Source organism: Salmo trutta, chromosome 5 (genome assembly GCF_901001165.1).
Source record: "Salmo trutta chromosome 5, fSalTru1.1, whole genome shotgun sequence".
NCBI lineage: Eukaryota > Metazoa > Chordata > Actinopteri > Salmoniformes > Salmonidae > Salmo > Salmo trutta.
Genome location: NC_042961.1, coordinates 25,447,499 through 25,470,400, shown reverse-complemented (window position 1 = coordinate 25,470,400; position 22,902 = coordinate 25,447,499). Strand labels below are relative to the sequence as shown.

Sequence of the window (22,902 nt, the reverse complement as noted above, 5' to 3'; positions counted from 1 at the left end):
GCGTGTCCCCAGTCCTGTCCGGCCCGTCCCTGCTCCCCGCACCAGGTTAGTGGTGCGTGTCCCCAGTCCTGTCCGGCCCGTCCCTGCTCCCCGCACCAGGTTAGTGGTGCGTGTCCCCAGTCCTGTCCGGCCCGTCCCTGCTCCCCGCACCAAGTCAGTGGTGCGTGTCCCCAGTCCTGTCCGGCCCGTCCCTGCTCCCCGCACCAGGTTAGTGGTGCGTGTCCCCAGTCCTGTCCGGCCCGTCCCTGCTCCCCGCACCAGGTTAGTGGTGCGTGTCCCCAGTCCTGTCCGGCCCGTCCCTGCTCCCCACACCAGGTTAATGGTGCGTGTCCCCAGTCCTGTCCGGCCCGTCCCTGCTCCCCGCACCAGGTTAGTGGTGCGTGTCCCCAGTCCTGTCCGGCCCGTTCCTGCTCCCCGCACCAAGTCAGTGGTGCGTGTCCCCAGTCCTGTCTGGCCCGTCCCTGCTGCCCGCACCAAACCAGTGGTGCGTGTTCCCAGTCCGGCACGGCCCGGGTCCGGTCCACCGGTGCCCAATCCTGTTCCGGGCGACAGCTCCGCTCCAGAGCCTGGGCATGCCTCTCCACAGTGGTCCAGTCCGGGCCAGAGGGGTAGGGCTAAGGGGGAGGCGGGGGGGAGAACACGCCCGGGGCCAGAGCCTCCACCGAGGGTGAGGCGCCCACCCGGATTCCCCCCCCTAATAGACTTAAGTTTGGTGCGCCGGGAGTACGCACCGTTGAGGGGGGGGTACTGTCACGCCCTGACCGGGTGAACTCAGGTGTTTTGGGTCAGGGTGGTTTATGTTGGGTGGTTTTCCTGTGTTTGTGTTCTGTTTTGCGTTGGAGCCTTGTGTTGGCTCTATTGGGGAGTATTTCTATGTTGGTTTCTGTCTTCCCAATCAGAGACAGCTGTCGCTAGTTGTCTCTGATTGGGATCTCATTTAAGTTCATTTTCCCCCACGCTGTTCGTGGGGAATTGTAGTTTGCACTGTGTTTCGTTTCTCCTGTGAAACTGTCACCATCTGTCGTGTTTATTGTTTTTTCGTGTACATCATATTTAAATAAAATGATGTGGAGCACGCAACCCGCTGCGTATTGGTCTGACAGTGATTTCGAGATATCTTCCGATGAGGGAGATTACGAGGAACGTGACAACCTGCATTTTTTGTGGTGCAAGTGGCCAATGGAATGGTCACTTAAAGACAGTAACATTTCTTGAGTTAAAAAGTTGTGTTTGCAAACCCATGTGTCTCAGAGTCCTAGGGCCAAATGGGCCACAATGAAAATACAAGTTAGTCTGTAAAAAATAAATAGAGGTCTAAAAAAAGTAAAGGGCTGTGACAGTCTTGGAATTTGAGATTCCGGTAATAATTGGCCAGGCCATTGTACCCAGCCGCCAACATAACCGTTTAGGTTTTTTTGGGGGGGTGGGGGGGGGGAGTTTGTTCACTTTTTCTTTTTACATGGATATGCTTCTTAATAAAAACCTACTTGAAAAAAGCCATAACACATCTATATTATCATGGCATTCCATTATGATTATTCAGGTTATTACTTTTAAATACTACATAAACAAATTAAGAAATGCCAGGTTTGAAAGCATCTGTTGTATTTTCGTATTGACACAACATTAAAGGAGTCAAAATAAAGATACGGTTACCTTCCGGTTACTAGTCCAACGCTCTAACCACTAGGCTACCTGCCGCCCCAGACCGGCCCCAGACATGCTTCAAGAGATTGAAAAAGAACTATTCGGAAAAATTCGCATAATGTCACAAACCCTACTGCTGCGGTCATTCGATGGCAGTGACACATTTTCTTCAATGAATCTTATTAAAGGGATGGAGTCCAGACATGCTAATTTAAGAAACTTTCTGAATAGAAATATAGGACTATTGAGAGAATCAACAAACTCACACATGCACAGCCCCGTAAAAGCACCTGTCAATCAAAGGCAATATCAGAGACAAGCAAATATTTATTCTTTCCTTAAAAGGTATTAAAAAATCTAGGCCTACCTTAGGCTTCCCTGAAAGTAGGCTATAAGATAATTAATTGACAAAGAAAAGTATAAAAAGGGGACAGCTATGCTATAGTATGAAGATGAAATACAAAAATGCTGCCTAGAAGGCCAGCATTCTGGAGTCGCCTCTTCACTGTTGACGTTGAGACTGGTGTTTTGCAGGTACTATTTAATGAAGCTGACCGTTGAGGACTTGTGAGGCATCTGTTTAGCGTACAATCATTGGTAATAAAACAGACGAACTACAAGCAGGTATACCCTACCAACGGGACATTAAAAACTGTAATATCTTATGTTCTTCCGAGTAGTGGCTGAACGACATGAATAACATACAGCTTGCGGGTTTTACACTTTTTCGGCAGGATAGAACAGCAGCCTCTGGTAAGACAAGGGGTGGCAGTCTATGTATATTTGTAAACAACAGCTTCTGCACAAAATCTAAGGAAGTCTCAAGGTTTTGCTCACCTGAGGTAGACTATATCATGATAAGCTGTAGACCAAACTATTTACCAAGAGAGTTTTCATCTATACTGCTCAAAAAAATAAAGGGAACACTTAAACAACACATCCTAAATGTGAATGAAAGAAATCATCTTATTAAATACTGTTTTCTTTACATAGTTGAATGTGCTGACAACAAAATCACAAAAAGAATCATTGGAAATCCAATTTATCAACCCATGGAGGTCTGGATTTGGAGTCACACTCAAAATGAAAGTGGAAAACCACACAACAGGCTGATCCAACTTTGATGTAATGTCCTTAAAACAAGTCAAAATGAGGCTCAGTAGTGTGTGTGGCCTTCACGTGCTTGTATGACCTCCCTACAACTCCTGGGCATGCTCCTGATGAGGTGGCGGATGGTCTCCTGAGGGATCTCCTCCCAGACCTGGACTAAAGCATCCGCCAACTCCTGGACAGTCTGTGGTGCAACGTGGCGTTGGTGGATGGAGCGAGACATGATGTCCCAGATGTGCTCAATTGGATTCAGGTCTGGGGAACGGGCGGACCAGTCCATAGCATCAATGCCTTCCTCTTGCAGGAACTGCTGACACACTCCAGCCACATGAGGTCTAGCATTGTCTTGCATTAGGAGGAACCCAGGGCCAACCGCACCAGCATATGGTCTCACAAGGGGTCTGAGGATCTCATCTCGGTACCGAATGGCAGTCAGGCTACCTCTGGCAAGCACATGGAGAGCTGTGCGGCCCCCCAAAGAAATGCCACCCCACACCATGACTGAGCCACCGCCAAACCGGTCATGCTGGAGGAGGTTGCAGGCAGCAGAACGTTCTCCACGGCATCTCCAGACTCTGTCACGTCTGTCACGTGCTCAGTGTGAACCTGCTTTCATCTGTGAAGAGCACAGGGCGCCAGTGGCGAATTTGCCAATCTTGGTGTTCTCTGGCAAATGCCAAACGTCCTGCACGGTGTTGGGCTGTAAGCACAACCCCCACCTGTGGACGTCGGGCCCTCATACCACCCTCATGGAGTCCGTTACTGACCGTTTGAGCAGACACATGCACTTTGTGGCCTGCTGGAGGCCATTTTGCAGGGCTCTGGCAGTGCTTCTCCTGCTCCTCCTTGCACAAAGGCGGAGGTAGCGGTCCTGCTGCTGGGTTGTTGCCCTCCTACGGCCTCCTCCACGTCTCCTGATGTACTGGCCTGTCTCCTGGTAGCGCCTCCATGCTCTGGACACTACGCTGACAGACACATCAAACCTTCTTGCCACAGCTCGCATTGATGTGCCATCCTGGATGAGCTGCACTACCTGAGCCACTTGTGTGGGTTGTAGACTCCGTCTCATGCTACCACTAGAGTGAAAGCACCGCCAGCATTCAAAAGTGACCAAAACATCAGCCAGGAAGCATAGGAACTGAGAAGTGGTCTGTGGTCCCCACCTGCAGAACCACTCCTTTATTGGGGGTGTCTTGCTAATTGCCTATAATTTCCACCTGTTGTCTATTCCATTTGCACAACAGCATGTGAAATTTATTGTCAATCTGTGTTGCTTCCAGTTTGATTTCACAGAAGTGTGATTGACTTGGAGTTACATTGTGTTGTTTAAGTGTTCCCTTTATTTTTTTGAGCAGTGTATATTCTTAGTAGCTGTCTATTTACCACCACAAACCAATGCTGGCACTAAGACCGCACTCAAGGAGCTGTATACGGCCATAAGCAAACAGGAAAACACTAATCCAGAGGCGGTGCTCCTAGTGATGCAGGGAAACTGAAATCTGTTTCCCCTAATTTCTACCAGGATGTTAAATGTGCAACCAGAGGGAAAAAAACTATAGACCACCTTTACTACACACACAGAGAAGCATACAAAGCTCTCCCTCGCCTTCCATTTGGCAAACTTGACCATAATTATATCCTCCTGATTCCTGCTTACAAGCAAAAACTAAAGTAGGAAGCACCAGATACTCGGTCAATAAAAAAAGTGGTCAGATGAAGCAGATGCTAAGCTACAAGACTGTTTTGCTATCACAGACTGGAATATGTTCCGGGAATCTTCCGATGGCAGTCACTGGCATCGATGACGTCGTCCCCACAGTGACTGTACTTACATACCCCAACCAGAAGCCATGGATGACAGGCAACATCTGCACTGAGCTAAAGGGTAGAGCTGCCGCTTTCAAGGAGCCCGGAAGCTTATAAGATATCCCGCTATGCCCTCCGACGAACCATCAAACAGGCAATGCGTCAATACAGGACTAAGATTGAATCATACTACACTGGCTCCGACACACGTCAGAAGTGGCAGGGCTTGCAAACTATTACAGACTACAAAGGGAAGCACAGCCGCGAGCTGCCCAGTGACACGAGCCTACCAAATTAGATAAATTACTTCTATGTTTGCTTTGAGGCAAGTAATGCACACGACTGTGTGCTTACACTCTCCGTAGCCATAAGTAAGACCTTTAAACAGGTCAACATTCACAAGGCTGCAGGGCCAGACGGATTACCAGGACATGTACTCTGAACACGCACGGACCAACTGGCAAGTGTCTTCACTGACATTTTCAACCTGTCCCTGACTGAGTCTGTAATACCAACATGTTACAAGCAGACCACCATAGTCCCTGTGCCCAAGAACACTAAGGTAACCTGCCTAAATGACTACCGACCCTGTAGCACTCATGTCTGTAGTCATGAAGTCCTTTGAAAGGCTGGTCACGGCTCACACCAACACCATTATCCCCGAAACCCTAGACCCACTCCAATTTGCATACTGCCCCAACAGATCCACAGATGATGCAATCTCTATTGCACTCCACACTGCCCTTTCCCACCTGGACAAAAGGAACACCTATGTGAGAATGCTATTCACTGACTACAGCTCAGCGTTCAATACCATAGCGCCCTCAAAGCTCATCACTAAACTAAGGATCCTGGGACTAAACACCTCCCTCTGCAACTGGATCCTGGACTTCCTGACGGGCCGCCCCCAGGTGGTAAGGGTAGGTAACAACACATCCACCATCCTGATCCTCAACACAGGGGCCCCTCAGGGGTGCGTGCTCAGTCCCCTCCTGTACTCCCGGTTCACTATGACTGCACGGCCAAGCACAACTCCAACACCATCATTAAATTTGCCGATGACACAACAGTGGTAGGTCTGATAACCGACAACGACAAAAGGGATGAGGTCAGAGACCTGGCCATGTGGTGCCAGGACATCAAGACAAAGGAGATGATTGTGGACTACAGGAAAAGGAGGACCGAGCACGCCCACAATTCTCATTGACGGGGCTGCAGTGGAGCAGGTTGAGAGCTTCAAGTTTCTTGGTGTCCACATCAACAACAAACTAACATGGTCCAAACACACCAAGACAGTCGTGAAGAGGGCACGACAAAACCTATTCCCCCTCAGGAGACTGAAAAGATTTGGCATGGGTCCTCAGCTCCTCAAAAGGTTCTACAGCTGCACCATCGAGAGCATCCTGACTGGTTGCATCACTGCCTGGTATGGCAACTGCTCGGCCTCCAACTGCAAGGCACTACAGAGGGTAGTGCGAATGGCCCAGTACATCACTGGGGCCAAGCGTCCTGCCATCCAGGACCTCTATACCAGAGGAAGACCCTAAAAATTGTCAAAGACTCCAGCCACCCAAGTCATAGACTGTTCTCTCTGCTACCGCACGGCAAGCGGTACCAGAGCGCCAATTCTAGGTCCAAGAGCTTCTACCCCCTAGCCATAAGACTCCTGAACATCTAGTTAAATGGCTACCCAAACTATTTGCAGTGCCTCCCCACCCCACCACCTCTTTACACCACTGCTACTCTCTGTTGTCATCTATGCATAGTCACTTTAATAACTCTACCTACATGTACATACTACCTCAACTAACCGGTGCCCACGCACATTGACTCTGTATCGGTACCCCCCTGTATATAGTCTCGCTATTGTTATTTTACTGCTGCTCTTTATTTACTTGTTATTTTTATATCTTATTGTTATCCGTATTTAAAAAAAACTGTATTCCTGGTTAGGGGCTCGTAAGTAAGCATTTCACTAAGGTCTGTTGTATTCGGTGCATGTGACTTATACAATTTTATTTTATTTATTAGCTGCTCGAGCATCAAAGGACAGTAAGGAAAAGGAGTAAATTAAGAAAGTTTAATAGACGGACTAAGTTAGCAAATAAACACTCTCACTATTAGGTAAAGTTTATCTGCATGAAACTAGAGTTAATAAAACATTTTGAAAAAAAAAATGAATGTAGGCCTATTCAAATGGGTTTGACTTATTTTCTTTTCATGACGGTCTACATCCATAACCGTCAGTTGCACGGTTATTCAATTCCCGTCACAGCCCTAGTTATTGCAAAGACAGTACACTATGAAGATATCTAGAAATCCCGATCACGCTTGTAGGCAATGTTGGCTAGCTAAGCTCATGCATAGAAACACGTCATCGGGTCTAGCGGTTGTCTCGCATCGAACTGCGCACGTGCAGTCCATCAAAGGCACTTACTCAACATAAAGTTGTTTTTGACGACAAATAAATGTAATCTACCGCTACTGACTGCCTTTTCGAACTGCTTAGACATCTGAAGCTGTGGAAGATCATTAACCATGAACTGCCAGATCCCGACAGTTTTTGTTTTCAAAGTGACTGAGATTCTTGTTTGTAATGAAGAACGCTATATAAAATACATTTATTATGATTATTAAAAAAAAATGTATTCGCTAATTCCAAAAAGTCTTATGGAGCAAGTGTACATAGGAGAGAGAGAGAGAGAGAGCGAGCGAGAGAAAGATCGCAAAAGAGAGAGTAAAGAGAATGGAGAGGAGAATGAGCATGAAGAGAGGATGGGACGGAGGGGGATAAAATGGAGAAGAAAATCAGTGTGGCGGGAGAGAGGAGAAAGGGAAGAGAGAGAAAACAGAGACGACTAAGACATTGCCTCTCTCCCCAGTGTGTTTCCACAGGGCCCAGTGCTGTGCTGAGCCAGCCCACAGCTTTATCCCTCTAATAGCCATGTCTAATGCCATAGCCTTGGACGTTTTGTCTGCAGAGCTAAGGTATCAGCGGCAGGTCAGAAGGTAACACTGTTTACACGATAGTTTCCTAAAGCACTTGTGGTGACCCGCTGGTGTGAAAGTTGACTTTTGCTTGGCCTTTGTGGCGGCCCGAAGAATCGACACATTAGCCACAGCGGACTGGGCGTGAATGGGGCTGTGGTGGGGGGTCCTGGGGCCCCCTGCAGGACCCCCAGCGGGGGCCCCATTAGCCGCGTCATCACAGTTCATTCAAGCAAACTGTAAGAGTGTCAGCGACATTCCCACACAAAGACGCACTTCTTTACACAGTCTATAAACATGCTTCCCCCCAGCCAATTCATCGCACGGTGACACCCCTGATAAAGGCTCTTCACAGGGGCCGTTCTCACTGAGGGGGGGGGGGCTATCAGTCAGGCCTTCGTAGGGCCACACAAAGACAGGGTCAGCCGCTAATTTATAACATGGTCCTTAACTCTGCTCCCAGGCCCCCTACCGCAGCTGCACAAAGCACCTGGAGCACATTCCTCTCTCTCACACACACACGGTTTAGTTATTCTCCCTTACATGGTAATATAACTCTATACACACCCCAAAAAATAGTCTTGAGAGTGATCGACAGACAGTTAATCTGAGTTGTAATAGACAGGCCGTTAGGATTACACTGTTCAACTGGGGGTCGATGTCAATACGAGATTGACAAGATGACTTACCATTACTTGGCAAGTCAAATTCAACTCAACAAAACTCAGCGGTACAATGCAAAAGCCAATGCAGAGTCATCCATTGTAAGCGTGATTTTCAGAATTTGGGAGAATGTTAACATTGTGAAGAATGTGCTTTTTGACGTCTGGCTCAATGGGACAGGGGAGGACCCATGATGTGACCTGTGACTCCCAGGGGCGGTCGCTCCCTACAAGCCCCCATGAACCACTTCACCCACCCTACCCAGCTCTCCCAGTTGAGTCAGGCCAGAAGGGTGGTGGTGGTAGGGTGTCGCGGTCACACAGAGGTTAAAGGATAAGCCAACCCAACAACGTCAAACCCCAAGCATTTCTAATAGGGACCCAAAAAAAAACAGGAAGGAAGGTTGTCGGCCACTGGATCTGGTGGAGTTCTGTGGACTGGTATGGGTGGAGATACAAGCCTGTCCAATCTCTCCTCAGCAGTGGTTCACACCTGCCAGATCCACTATGGGATCCACTATGGGAGCCACTCCATACAGCCTGTGAACCAGCCTGTGAACCAATCATAGCGCCTCATTTCTACAGATCTCTACATAACTAGGTAAATGGCTGTAGCCAATACACAGTATTTAATTGTTGAAGGTACTTTAATTCCCATTGCTGCAGAGCTAATAGTAGCTACTTGCTTATGAACTAGTCCTATACTGGGAGAGAGAGGTATCAGTGGAGACTGACTGGGGATTAACCCCTGCTGCCCCAGGCCTCCCAGGGTGAGGAGGCAGTTCACAGAGTCACACACTGACACCCCTCTCACCCCCAACCCACCCTAGTACCCCCCATGAAGGGCTATATACGGGCCCTAGCAGAGCACTGTCCATTAGCCCCTAAACACAACCCAAAGGCGAGCACATGCTCCCCTCTCAGTCTCTACTGAATGACATAAAGCAGCATCCTCAGTATTCTCTGTGCCACAAAAACACACAGGTCACAGCAGGTGCTTGCATTCACAGCCAAATAAGTCATAAGCATACACGCTGAGTCAATCAGATGCTCTAAAAAGTAAATAAACACAAATTAATTCACCACACCTCCAATTAAACACTCATTAATACATTTTGTCTGACATGCACGCATGCACACACACACACACACACACACACACACACACACACACACACACACACACACACACACACACACACACACACACACACACACACACACTACCCTGTCTAATAAATTAATCCGGCTTTTATGGAGGATCTCCCTGCAATTATTCAGTCCTCCTTCCAGCTGAACATGTCTATTGCCTGGAAACAGGCTCTTCTTTCGCTCCTCTTTCAGCCCGTTGTTCTGGGAAAAGCCTAAAGGGAAACATTTAGATTGGAGAGCTCTTTGAGACGCTCTGACAGTTGACTGATGACCGTCCATAAAATGACAATGAATTGCTGTGTGGCGGCCAGTACGGCCCACTGCTTCCCCCTGGGAAACTAATTGCCCTGAATTGTTAACGGCAACATTATTTTTCTGCCAATCATTGCTTTTCAATGGCCTGAAAATGAGCATGAAACAAGCCTTTTCAGCAAACAAAACAGTTCAATGTCTCCAATGTTGATCAAATTAACTTCAGCTGTGTGACAATGGACTATATTTGTGTGAAAATAATGGCGGGGGACAAAGGGGGTCTTCATGCCAGGATTTCACAGTTGTAATGTAAAACTGTTCTCTCCTGAACTGGGACAGCCACTCTGAAAGGGGAAGAATAAAAAGGAACACAACACGATTTTTTGGGAAAATAAAAAAAATGGTGTTGATTTTATCTCATGGCTATCTTTTCACATGGCTCTTGGCAGGCTGCTTCCCATCCTCTTGGCAGGGCCCCGACTTCTGAATTAGCACATAATCTCAGGGTCCTCCTTATATCACGAGTCCTTGGCGGAACTAGATGGCATTTTACTACATACAGTCTAAAGCATGAATCTCACTGCCAATAGACTGCCGATAGGTACTTATCAGTGGGAGGTCGTTTCTTCTCTTGCTAGAAGGAAAGTGGTACCTGCTGCGTGCCGACCTAGTAGCGACGAACCTGACGTGTATACTTGTAAAATTGCAACACTCATCAGTGGCCAACAACTTGACTTTGAGCCAATCAGAGAGCACGTGGGGGAGCCAATAGGAGAAACAATAAAAATGAAAAAAATAGGGAATTTTCTCCAAACATCCACAGTTAAATGTTATGAGCCAGTCACACTTTATATGCAATGTAAGCTATGGGATGGTAACTAGCTAAGTAAACAGACACAAATACTTCCTCCAAGCTAGCTAACTACTGAAGCTAGTATCGGCATTATAATTAAATCACGGATTAGTTGCCACGAAACAGCTGCCTGTGTTAGCTGCCGATTTATGACAAAGACACTGCACTATGTTGTGCTAGCGAATATGCTAACATTGGCTAGCTAGCTAAACATTTGGCTATGGGCTAGCACTGTCAGAACGGGATTATGGAGATTGAATTCAACTGTTTCTTCATCATCTTGCTAAGTAGTTATCTAGCTGGGGCCATCTGGCTAGTATCAACAAGGACTTTCAACACAATAGCAACATTAGTGCAGCTAGCTAGCTACCTAACATTGGAATCAGGACCATTAGCAACACACAAGGACATGCAAGAGGACAAGTACATTAGAGTGTCTAGTTTGAGAAACAAACGCCTCACAAGATCTCAACTGGCAGCTTCATTAAATAGTACCTGCAAAACAGCAGTCTCAACGTCAACAGTGAAGAGCCGACTCCGGAATGCTGGCCTTCCAGGCAGAGTTGCATAGAAAAAGCCATATCTCAGACTGGCCAATAAAAATAATAGATTAAGATGGGCAAAAGAACACAGACACTGGACAGAGGAACTCTGCCTAGAAGGCCAGCATCCTGTTGTCGCTTCTTCACTGTTGACGTTGAGACTGGTGTTTTGTGGGTACTATTTAATGAAGCTGCCAGTTGAGGATTTTGAGGCGTCTGTTTCTCAAACTAGACACTCTAATGTACTCCTCCTCTTCCTCAGTTGTGCACCGGGGCCTCCCACTCCTCTTTCTATTCTGGTTAAAGCCAGTTTGCGCTATTTTGTGAAGAGAGTAGTGCGCACACACACTGTACACAGCGCTGTACGTGATCTTCAGTTTATTGGCAATTTCTCACATGGAATAGCCTTCATTTCTCAGAACAAGAATAGACTGATGAGTTTCAGAAGAAAGTCTTTTTTTCTGCCATTTTAAGCCAGTAATAAACCCACAAATGCTGATGCTCCAGATACTCAACTAGTCTAAAGAAGGCCAGTTTTATTGCTTCTTTAATCAGGACAACAGTTTTCAGCTGTGCTAACATAATTGCAAACGGGTTTTCTAATGATCAATTAGCCTTTTAAAATGATAAACTTGGATTAGCTAACACAACGTGCCATTGGAACACAGGAGTGATGGTTGCTGATAATGGGCCTCTGTACGCCTATGTAGATATTCCATTAAAAATCAGCTGTTTCCAGTTACAATAGTCATTTACAACATTAACAATGTCTACACTGTATTTCTGATCAATTTGATGTTATTTTAATGGACAAAAATTTAGCTTTTTTGAATGGTAGTGTGTGTGTGCATATATAAACTTAGCAAAAAATGAAATATCCTCTACTGCGTTTATTTTCAGCAAACTTAACATGTGTAAATATTTGTATGAACATAACAAGATTCAACATCTGAGACAAACTGAACAAGTTCCACAGACAGAAATGGAATAATGTGTCCATGAACAAATGGGGGCTCAAAATCAAAAGTAACAGTCAGTATCTGGTGTGGCCACCAGCTGCATTAAGTACTGCAGTGCATCTCCTTCTCATGGACTGCACCAGATTTGCTATTTCTTGATGTGAGATGTTACCCCACTCTTTCACCAAGGCACCTGCAAGTTCCCAGACATTTCTGGGGGGAATGGCCCTAGCCCTCACCCTCCGATCCAACAGGTCCCAAACGTGCTCAATGGGATTGAGATCCGGGCTCTTCGCTGGCCATGGCAGAACACTGACATTCCTGTCTTGCAGGACATCACGCACAGAACGAGAAGTATGGTTGGTGGCATTGTCATGTTGGAGGGTCATGTCAGAATGAGCATGCAGGAAGGGTACCATGAGGGAGGAGGATGTCTTCTCTTTAACCTGTTTGGTATAGGGGGCAGTATTGAGAATTTTGGAAAAAATATGTTCCCATTTTTAACTGCCTCCTACACCAACTCAGAAGCTAGAATATGCATATTATTGTTCAGGTTTGGATAGAAAACACTCTGAATTTTCTAAAACTGTTTGAATGGTGTCTGTGAGTATAACAGAACTCCTATGGCAGGCAAAAACCTGACAAGGCTTCAAGCAGGAAGTACCCTGTCTGACAAGGAGTCGTGCGTCTTACCTCTTTTTATTGAAAAGTAAGGATCTTAGCTGTAACGTGACAATTCCCAGGGCTCCAATAGGCTCTCAGAGCCCGCGAAATAACTGAAGGTTTACGAGGGAACCTCAGGTTGAAATATATTATCGCCTTTTGTAAGTGGATGCTCGGAGGACCTTTCAATGATGCGCGTGCATGAGTCGCTTCTGAGGAGAAATTTTATTCGGCTGTTTAGGCTCAATGCATACTCCCGGTCGGAATATTAACACTTCTCTACGACATAAATGGCATAAAAATTGGTTTTAAACAGCGGTTGACATGCTTCGAAGTACGGTAATGGAATATTTAGACATTTTTGACACGCCAATGCGCCATGCGCGACACCGCGAAGAAGCATTCTAGAACTCACGAACAAAACGTCGCTGTTGGAATATAACGATGGATTATTTGGGACCAAACCAACATTTGTTATTGAAGTAGAAGTCCTGGCAGTGTATTCTGATGAAGAACAAGCAAGGTAAGAACATTTTTCTTATAGGAAATGTGATTTTGGTGGAGGCTGAACTGGGTGGGTATCTAAATAGCTAGCCCTGTAATGCCGGGCTATGTACTTAGATTATTGCAAAATGTGCTTCATCCGAAAAGCTATTTTAAAATCGGACATATCGAGTGCATAGAGGGGTAATGTATCTATAATTCTTAAAATAATTGTTATGCTTTTTGTGAACGTTTATCGTGAGTAATTTAGTAAAATCACCGGAAGTGTTCGGTGGGAATGCTAGTTCTGAACGTCACATGCTAATGTAAAAAGCTGGTTTTTGATATAAATATGAACTTGATTGAACAGACATGCATGTATTGTATAACACAATGTCCTAGGTGTGTCATCTGATGAAGATCATCAAAGGTTAGTGCTGCATTTAGATATGGTTTGGGTTTATGTGACATGATATGCTAGCTTGAAAAATGGCTGTGTGATTATTTCTGGCTGGGTACTCTGCTGACATAATCTAATGTTTTGCTTTTGTTGTAAAGCCTTTTTGAAATCGGACAGTGGGGTTAGATTAACGAGATTCTTGTCTTTAAATAGCTGTGAAATAGTCATATGTTTGAGAAATTGAAGTTATAGCATTTCTAACGATTCAAAAATCGCGCCACTGGATTGAAGTGGCTGTTACGTAGGTGGGACGAAATCGTCCCACATAGCCCAGAGAGGTTAACGCACAGCGTTGAGATTGCCTGCAATGACAACAATCTCAGTCCGATGATGCTGTGACACACTGCCCCAGTCCATGACAGACCCTCCACCTCCAAATCGATCCCGCTCCAGAGTACAGTCCTCGGGGTAACGCTCATTCCTTTGACAATAAAACGCAAATCCGAGGTTAATAGACAGTCCCAAAATAATTTACCTCTTAAGATTGGAAAACTTTTTTTTATGAAGTTGAACATGTGCTCTTTGTGACAGAATATGCACATTGTGAAATCGAAAGGTTTTTTGGACCAAGTTACACTTCTCAAAAGGCACCGAAATGATGGAATGACCCATATATCAATACTTCCTTATAGGAAAAAGGGGCTGTAAGGGTCTCATGAGGAAGCATTGTTACAATGCCTTCAGAAAGTATTCAAACCCCATTGTTTTGTCAATGGCCTATACACAACACAACATAATGTAAAAGTGGAATTATGTTTAATTTCAAATTTATATTTACAAATTTGAAGCCGAAATGTCTTGAGTCAATAAGTATTCAACCCCTTTGTTATGGCAAGCCCAAATAAGTTCAGGAGCAAAAATGTGCTTAACAATTCACAAAATAAGTTGCAATAATTGTGCTTAATTAACATGATTTTTGAATGATTGCCTCATCTCTGTACCCCACACATACAATAACTATCTGTCCCTCAGGCGAGCAGTGAATTTCAAACAGATTCAACCACAAAGGCCAGTGAGGTATTCCAATGCTTCACTTAGAATCAAAACTACAATGCAGTTCAAGAAATAGAGTTAAGAAAATATTTACTAAATAAACTAATGTGAAAAAATATTGTTTTAACGTAACAAGAAAATTACACAACAATAACGAGGCTATATACAGGAGGTACCGGTACCGAGTGAATGTGCAGAGGTACAGGTTAGTAGAGCTAATTTGTAAAGTGACTATGCATAGATAATAAACAGCGAGTATCAGCAGTGTAAAAACAAGGGGGGGGGGGGTTAATGTACAGTTGAAGTCAGAAGTTTACATACACCTTTTAAACTCAGTTTTTCACAATTCCTGACATTTAATCCTAGTAAAAATTCCCTGTCTTAGGGTAGTTAGGACCACCACTTTATTTTAAGAATGTGAAAAATCTGAATAATAGTAGAGTGATTTATTTCAGCTTGTATTTCGTTCATCACATTCCCAGTGGGTCAGAAGTTTACATACACTCAATTAGTATGTGGTAGCATTGCCTTTAAATTGTTTAACTTGGGTCAAACGTTTCAGGTAGCCTTCCACAAGCTTCCCACAATAAGTTGGGTGAATTTTGGCCCATTCCTCCTGACAGAGCTGGTGTAACTGAGTAAGGTTTGTATTTCTGACCACACATTTTCTATAGTTTGAGGTCAAGGCTTTGCGATGGCCACTCCAATACCTTGACTTTGTTGCCCCTAAGCCATTTTCCACAACTTTGGAAGTATGCTTGGGGTCATTGGCCATTTGGAAGACCCATTTGTGACGAAGCTTTAACTTACTGATGTCTTGAGATGTTGCTTCAATATATCCACATAAGTTTCCTACCACATGATGCCATCTATTTTGTGCAGTGCACCAGTCCCTCCTGCAGCAAAGCACCCCCACAACATGATGCTGCCATCCCCGTGCTTCACAGTTGGGATGGTGTTCTTCGACTCGTAAGCCTCCACCTTTTTCCTCCAAACATAACGATGGTCATTATGGCCAAACAGTTATATTTTTGTTTCATCAGACCAGAGGACATTTCTCCAAAAAGTACAATCTTTGTCCCCATGTGCAGTTGCAAACCGTAGTCTGTCTTTTTTATGGCGGTTATGGAGCAGTGGCTTCTTCCTTGCTGAACGGCCTTTCAGGTTATGTCAATATAGGTCTCGTTTTACTGTGGATATAGATACTTTTGTACCTGTTTCCTCCAGCATCTTCACAAGGTCCTTTGCTGTTGTTCTGGGATTGATTTGCACTTTTCTCACCAAAGTACGTTCATCTCTAGGAGACAGAACGCCTCTCCTTCCTGAGCGGTATGACGGCTGTGTGGTCCAATGGTGTTTATACTTGCGTACTATTATTTGTACAGATGAACGTGGTACCTTCAGGCATTTGGAAATTGCTCCCAAGGATGAACCAGACTTGTGGAGGTCTACAAATTATTTTTTGAAGTCCTGGCTGATTTCTTTTGATTTTCCTATGATGTCAAGCAAAGAGGCACTGAGTTTGAAGGTAGGCCTTGAAATACATTGACAGGTACATCTCCAATTGACTCAAATTATGTAAATTAGCCTAACAGAAGCTTCTAAAGCCATGACATAATTTTCTGGAATTTTCCAAGCTGTTTAAAGGCACAGTCAACTTAGTGTATGTAAACTTCGGACCCACTGGAATTGTGATACAGTGAATTATGCTAAATAATCGGTCTGTAAACAATTGTTGGAAAACTTACTTGTGTCATGCATGAAGTAGATGTCCTAACCGAACTTGCCAAAACTATAGTTTGTTAACAAGAAATTTGTGGAGTGGTTTTAAAGCGAGTTTTAATGACTCCAACCTGTATGTAAACTTCAGACTTCAACTGTAAATAGTCCAGGTGGCCATTTGATTAATTGTTCAACAGTCTTATGGCTTGGGGGTAGAAGCTGTTTAGGAGCCTTTTGGTCCTAGACTTGGCGCTCCGGTACCACTTGACGTGCGGCAGCAGAGAGAGCAGTCCATGACTTTGGTGACTGGAGTCTTTAGGGTCTTCCTCTGACACCACCTTGTCTATAGGTCCTGGATGTCAGGAAGCTTGGCCCCAGTGATGTACTGGGCTGTATGCACTACACTCTGTAGCACCTTGTGGTCAGATGCTGAGCAGTTGCCATACCAGGCAATGATGCAACCGGTCAGGATGCTCTCAACGGTGTAGCAGCATAACTTTTTGAGGACCTGAGGACCCATGCCACATCTTTTCAGTCTCCTAAGGGGGAAATCAGTTGTTGTACCCTCTTCACAACTGTCTTGGTATGTTTGGACCATGATAGTTTGTTGGTGATGTGGACACCAAAGAACTTGAAACTCTCAACCTGCTCCACTACAGCCCCGCCTGTTTGGCCCTCATTTTCCTATAGTCCACAATCAGCTCCTTTGTCTTGCTCACATTGAGGGAGAGGTTCTATCCTGGCACCACACTGCCAGGTCTCTGAACTCCTCCCTGTCGGTGATCAGGCCTACCACTGTTGGTCATCAGCAAACTTAATGTTGGCGTCGTGCTTGGCCACACAGGCGTGGGGGAACAGGGAGTACAGGAGGGGACTAAGCACGCATCCCTGAGGGACCCCAGTGTTGAGGATCAGCATAGCAGATGTGTTGTTGCCTACCCTTACCACCTGGGGGCGGCCCATCTGGAAGTCCATACTCCAGTTGCAGAGGGACGTGTCTAGTCCCAGGGTCCTTAGCTTAGTGATGAGCTTTGTGGGCACTATGGTGTTGAATGCTGAGCTGTAGTCAATGAACAGCATTCTCATATAGGCGTTCCTTTTGTCCAGGTGGGAAAGGGCAGTGTGGAGTGCGATTGAGATTGTCATCTGTGGATCTGTTGGCGCGGTATGCGAATTGGAGTGGGTCTAGGGTCTCCATAATTATGGTGTTGATGTGAGCCATGATCAGCCTTTCAAAGCACTTCGTGGCTACCAACGTGAGTGCTACGGGGTGGTAATCATTTAGGCAGGTCACAGGGACTATGGTGGTATGTTTGAAACTTGTAGGTATTACAGACTCAGTCATGGAGAGGTTGAAAATGTCAGTGAATACACTTGCCAGTTGGGCTGCACATGCTTTGTGTACACGTCCTAATAATCCTGTCTGGCCCCGCGGCTTTGTGAATGTTGACCTGTTTAAAGGTTTTGCTCAAATCGTCTACGGTGAGCGTGGTCACACAGTCGTCAGGAACAGCTAGTGCTCTCATGCATGCTTCAGTGTTGCTTGCATCGAAGCAAGCATAAAAGGCATTTAGCTCGTCTGGTATGCTTGCGTGACTGGGCAGCTCACGGCTGGGTTTCCCTTTGTAGTCTGTAATATTTTTTAAGCCCTGCCACATCCAACGAGCGTCAGAGCCAGTGTAGTAGGATTCAAACTTCGTCCTGTACTGACGCTTTGCCTGTTTGATGGTTCTTCTGAGGGCATAGCGGTATTTCTTAGAAGCATCCGGATTAGAGCCCCGCTCCTTGAAAGCAGCCGCTCTAGCCTCTAGCTCTGTGCGAATGTTGCCTGTAATCCATGGCTTCTGGTTGGGAAATATACGTACACTGTAGGGACGACGTCATCGATGCACTTATTGATGAAGCCGGTGACTGAGGTGGTATACTCCTCAATGCCATTGGATGAATCCCGGAACATATTCCAGTCCTGTAGCTTAGCATCCACGTCATCTGACCACTTCCGTATTGAGCGAGTCACTGGTACTTACGGGTTTAGTTTTTGCTTGTAAGCAGGAATAAGGAGGATAGAGTATGGTCAGATTTGCCAAATGGAGGGCGAGGGAGAGCTTGTATGTGTCTCTGTGTGTGGAGTAAAGGTGGTCTAGAGTTTTTTTCCCCTGTGGTTGCACATGTGACGTGCTGGTAGAAATGAGGTAAAACTGATAAGTTTACCTCCATTAAAGTCCCCGGCCACTAGGAGCGCCACTTCTGGATGAGCATTTTCTGGTTTGCTTATGACCTTATACAGCTCGTTGAGTGCGGTCTTCGTGCCAGCATCGGTTTGTGGTGGTAAATAGACGGCTAGAAATAATATCGATGAAAACTCTCTTGGTAGATAGTGTGGTCTACAGCTATTGCTCGCCTGAGTATTCTACCTCAGACGAACAATACCACGAGACTTCTTTAATATTAGACATTGCGCACCAGCAGTTATTGACAAATATAGACACACATCCCGCCCCTCGTCTTAACAGACTGCTCTGTCCTGCCGATGCATGGAGGGCCAGCCAGCTCTATATTATCCATTTCGTCCTTCAGCCACATCTCGGTGAAACATGAGATATTATCTAATGTCCCGTTGGCAGGATAGTCTTAATTGTAGATCGTCCAGTTTGTTTTCCATGATTGCACGTTGGCCAATAATACGGACGGAAGTGGTGGTTTACCTACTCATCGGCCAATTCTTACAAGGCACCCCGCCCTCCCCCCCCTTTTCCTCAGTCTTTTCTTCACACTGATGACGGGGATTTGGGCCGTCTTGACAAAGCAGTATATCCTTCTTCTCGGACTCATTAAAGAAAAACATCTTTGTCCAGTTCGAGATGAGTAATCGCTGGTCTAATGTCCAGAATCTCTTTTCGGTCATAAGAGATTGTAGCAGCAACATCATGTACATAATGAGTTACAAACAATGCGAAAAAACAAACAAAATAGCAGTCGGTTAGGTGCCCGTAAAACGGCAGCCATGCCCTCCGGTGCCATTATTTGAAGAGAACCTATTGGTAGATGGGTAACAATTAAAAAAGCAGACATTAAATATCCCTTTGAGCATGGTGAAATTGTTAATTACACTTTGGGTGTATTGATTCACCATCCAGTCACTACAAAGATACAGGCGTCCTTCCTAACTCAGTTGCCGAAGAGGAAGGAAACTGCTCAGAGACTGCACCACGAGGCCAATGGTGAAGTTTAATGGCGGAGAAAACTGAGGATGGATCAACAATATTATAGAGTAACTATAATACTGACCTGTTTGCAACAAGGCAATAAAGTAATACTGCAAAAAATGTGGCAAAGTAATTCACTTCTTGTCCTGAATACTAAGTGTTATTCTTGGGGCAAATCTAATACAACACATTACTGAGTATCATTCTCCATATTTGCAAGCATTGTGGTGGCTACATCATGTTATGGCTATCCTTGTAATCGTTAAGAACTAGGGAGTTTTTCAGGATAAAACATAAACTGAATGGAGCTAAGCACAGACAAAATCCAAGAGGAAAACCTGGTTCAGTCTGCTTTCAATAACCTAAAACACAAGGCCAAATCGACACTGGACTTGCTTACCAAGAAGACAATGAATGTTCCTGGCGGCAAAGTTCCAGTTTTGACTTAAATCTACTTGACCTCCAAATGGTTGTCTAGCAATACGCATATGAATAAACAGAGTAAATAACGTTAGGTGCCATTTGGTGCTCATATTTCAGTCTTCAAAGGGGATGGTGTTGAGGAATAAAAACAAGCATGGAGGGTTTACATTTCAAACAGGCTCTCATGAAGTTGCTGGCCCCACATCAGCCGGAGACCAGAGGAGTGCCTTTTTGATGTGACTCAATGGAGAGGTTTGGCTGGCTAAACGCTGTTCCTTCTTATCATTGTTCCCTGGAGGCCTTGAAGGGCTTTGGAGATAAACACTGTTTAGCAGTTAAAAGGGCCACAGAGGAAAGGGCTTATCAGATGTGTTTTCAATGGGCCGTAAGCTGCATTATTAGCCTGGGCCCAAGATAAGGGAAGGGGCTAAGGTTGGGCCCAGCCATGGAGCTTGCTCCTTAGGCTAGATCACTGACCAGGCTCCTGCACCAGCAGCCCCTCTGGATCTCAGCTGGTGTTGTCCACTCCCCCTCCTTACCCCCTCCCCACAATGAGAGATTAGAGCTCAGAGAGAGGGAGGGAGGGAAAGAGAGGGGGCCTTAGCTATAGATATTCACCCTTTCCCTTCTCTCTTTCTGGGGTAGGAGTCAGAGTTAGGACAATGGCCAAAAAGATGGTTCCCAACCGGCCTCTGAATGGGAACACTGTTGGTGGTAGCACTTCATTCAAAGCCGGGCCTGGGCACATTGTCTTCCCCGATCGGCGGAGGAGAATGGAGTTCACTGGTGGCTGCCAAAAGGTTAGCAGCCCCTGTGAAAGGAGCAGCACATTATTCACTGCCCCTAACAGAGCCCAGGGCCTTTTGTATGCCTCCCCCCACCCCAGCCAGCTTCTTTCACTCTCTCTGGCAGTCCGGATCTGCGCCCGAGTGTTTCCCCAAAGTGAGTGGTTGAGGCGCGATGCCCCCCCCCCCCCCCTTCACCCCCTGCATGAGATGCCAGCCTAGCCGGAACATAGGCCTACACCTCCCACCCATCCCACAACCCATCCCCCTAGGTTACCCCTCCCACCTCCCGGAAAAAGGAAAAAATACCCTTCCATTGTCACCTTTTAATGATATGTCCCAGGAATTACCAGCAAAGGATACCTTCTGAGCACAAGGGGATTTAAAAGAGGGGAGCGTGGAAACTGCCACTCACCAGCCCAGTGCTATTCAACCTCCAGCAGAAAATTTGACATTTAGCCGTATTTACGAGATGACTTTAAAAAAAATCTACTTCAAGAGCATGACCAAAGCTGAGAAAATACGGTCAAAACCCTCAACGTAAGCAACAAGAAAGGTCCTTTTGAAACTTCATTATACAGATAAATCCAGGTAAATTATGGCTTCATAAAAATTGTAAAAGCTGTCATATTCCTCAAACACCCCCACTTCCCAGTCCATTAAACGCAGAGCATTCTTTCATCAAATGAAAGAATCAAGGAGAGAGAAAATATGAGCTTTGAAATGCATAAAACACAGCTCGTAATTCACGAGGTGTCAAAACCCTTCATAATATATGCCGGCCATATGTATGCAGTGATTCAAAGTGGAAGGAGGTGAAAGACGCTGTGCATTCAGATTTGATTTCATTGGTGGGGGTCACATAATGCAAGGCTGCTACATAGCTTCGATTCAGTGTTAGCATGACCAGGTAGTGAGCAGGGGCTGCTTTAACACACTACATCATCCTGCTCCACCGTAAATGGAGATCACATAAATCACATTAGCATGTTAGCTGGAACGGCTCCCCTGTTTGCTTAGTGGGGTCTTGGGTGAAGGATTCTCTGCTGGCAGAGAGGTGAGTGTGTTGCTCAGGGTCGAGTAGAAAAGAAGAATGGAGAGGATGGTGAGAGGAGAGATGGTGAGATTGGTAAAGGAGAGATGAAGAGGGTGCTGAGAGGGTGATTGGAGATAATGGTGAGATGAGCGATGAGAGAACGGTGAGAGGAGAGTGCCAGTCACCTGTCTAAAACAAAGCCAAGGGCCTTCTGTCTCATCCCGGAGTAGACAGAGGGGCTCTTCTCCCGGGCCAGTATGTTGGAGGCATCGTGGAACAGGTGGATGTTGACCAGGTCAAAGGCACTGTGGGGGAGACCGAGAGACCAGGATATTTGCGTTTGAGACACCTGAATCACATGATTGACCTCGTGGCCTGTGGACCAGTGCTATACATTTGGTTCTGTGAATGGAGCAGTAAGATTAATTTGCCTGGTTGCCCTACAGGCTGAGTGACATGTCTACTTTACTCCTAGTGGTGCTAATGCTGCTAAGCATGTCTCATTGATCCACTATTGACTATATATCGATCTCTGTAAATGAGAGTGGATGTCTCACCTCAAGACGCTTCTCCTGCTGACAAACTTCTAAATATATAGGTAAAATGTCCCTCTCATCAGTGTCCCTCTCTCCCATCCCTGTCAATCTCCCTCCCTCTCTCTCATCCCCGTCCCTCTCTCTGTCTCTCCCCCCAGGTCCCTGTCTCGTGTCATGCCAGTCTCGATTAGAGTGTTACCGTTTCAGCCCTTTTGTTCTCATGTCATCCTTCTATTTGATTACAACCCCCTTCCTCCTCCATCCCTCCCTCTCAAAATGTTTGTATTCATCTCACACAGGTTCAATTGCATGTAATGTTTTCTGTTATCTGTCATATGCAACTGCTTGGCTAACGAGATTACGTCTAATCTAATCCCGGGATGGGGAGAGAAGTAAAGCCTCTCTCTCTCTAGGGAAGACTCACTCTACCTTGCCTCTCTATGAAGACTGGACCGGAACCTGCAAAGCCCCCTGGGATATAGCCTATGGATAGTGGGGTAAAGCCAAAGTGACAGGTACTGCGGGTGATATTGCTAGGCTTTATGGGTAGTCACAGTTGGGTGTGACCCTAAAATGCACCTCAATGAAAACCTGAGAAATTCTGTTTGATCATAGGTGTAGTTT

At 45.7% G+C, this 22,902-nt stretch overlaps 1 protein-coding gene across 2 annotated transcripts in view; it reads right to left on the bottom strand.

Moving 5' to 3' along the window:
- LOC115193954 (type I inositol 1,4,5-trisphosphate 5-phosphatase) overlaps positions 1–22,902 on the bottom strand; it is a 272,496-nt gene that overhangs the window by 81,111 nt on the left and 168,483 nt on the right. For both annotated transcript variants that reach the window (XM_029753112.1, XM_029753113.1), the window contains exon 8: positions 21,928–22,047. In XM_029753112.1, coding sequence (XP_029608972.1) covers positions 21,928–22,047 — 120 coding nt within the window. The remainder of the gene's footprint in view (positions 1–21,927; positions 22,048–22,902) is intronic.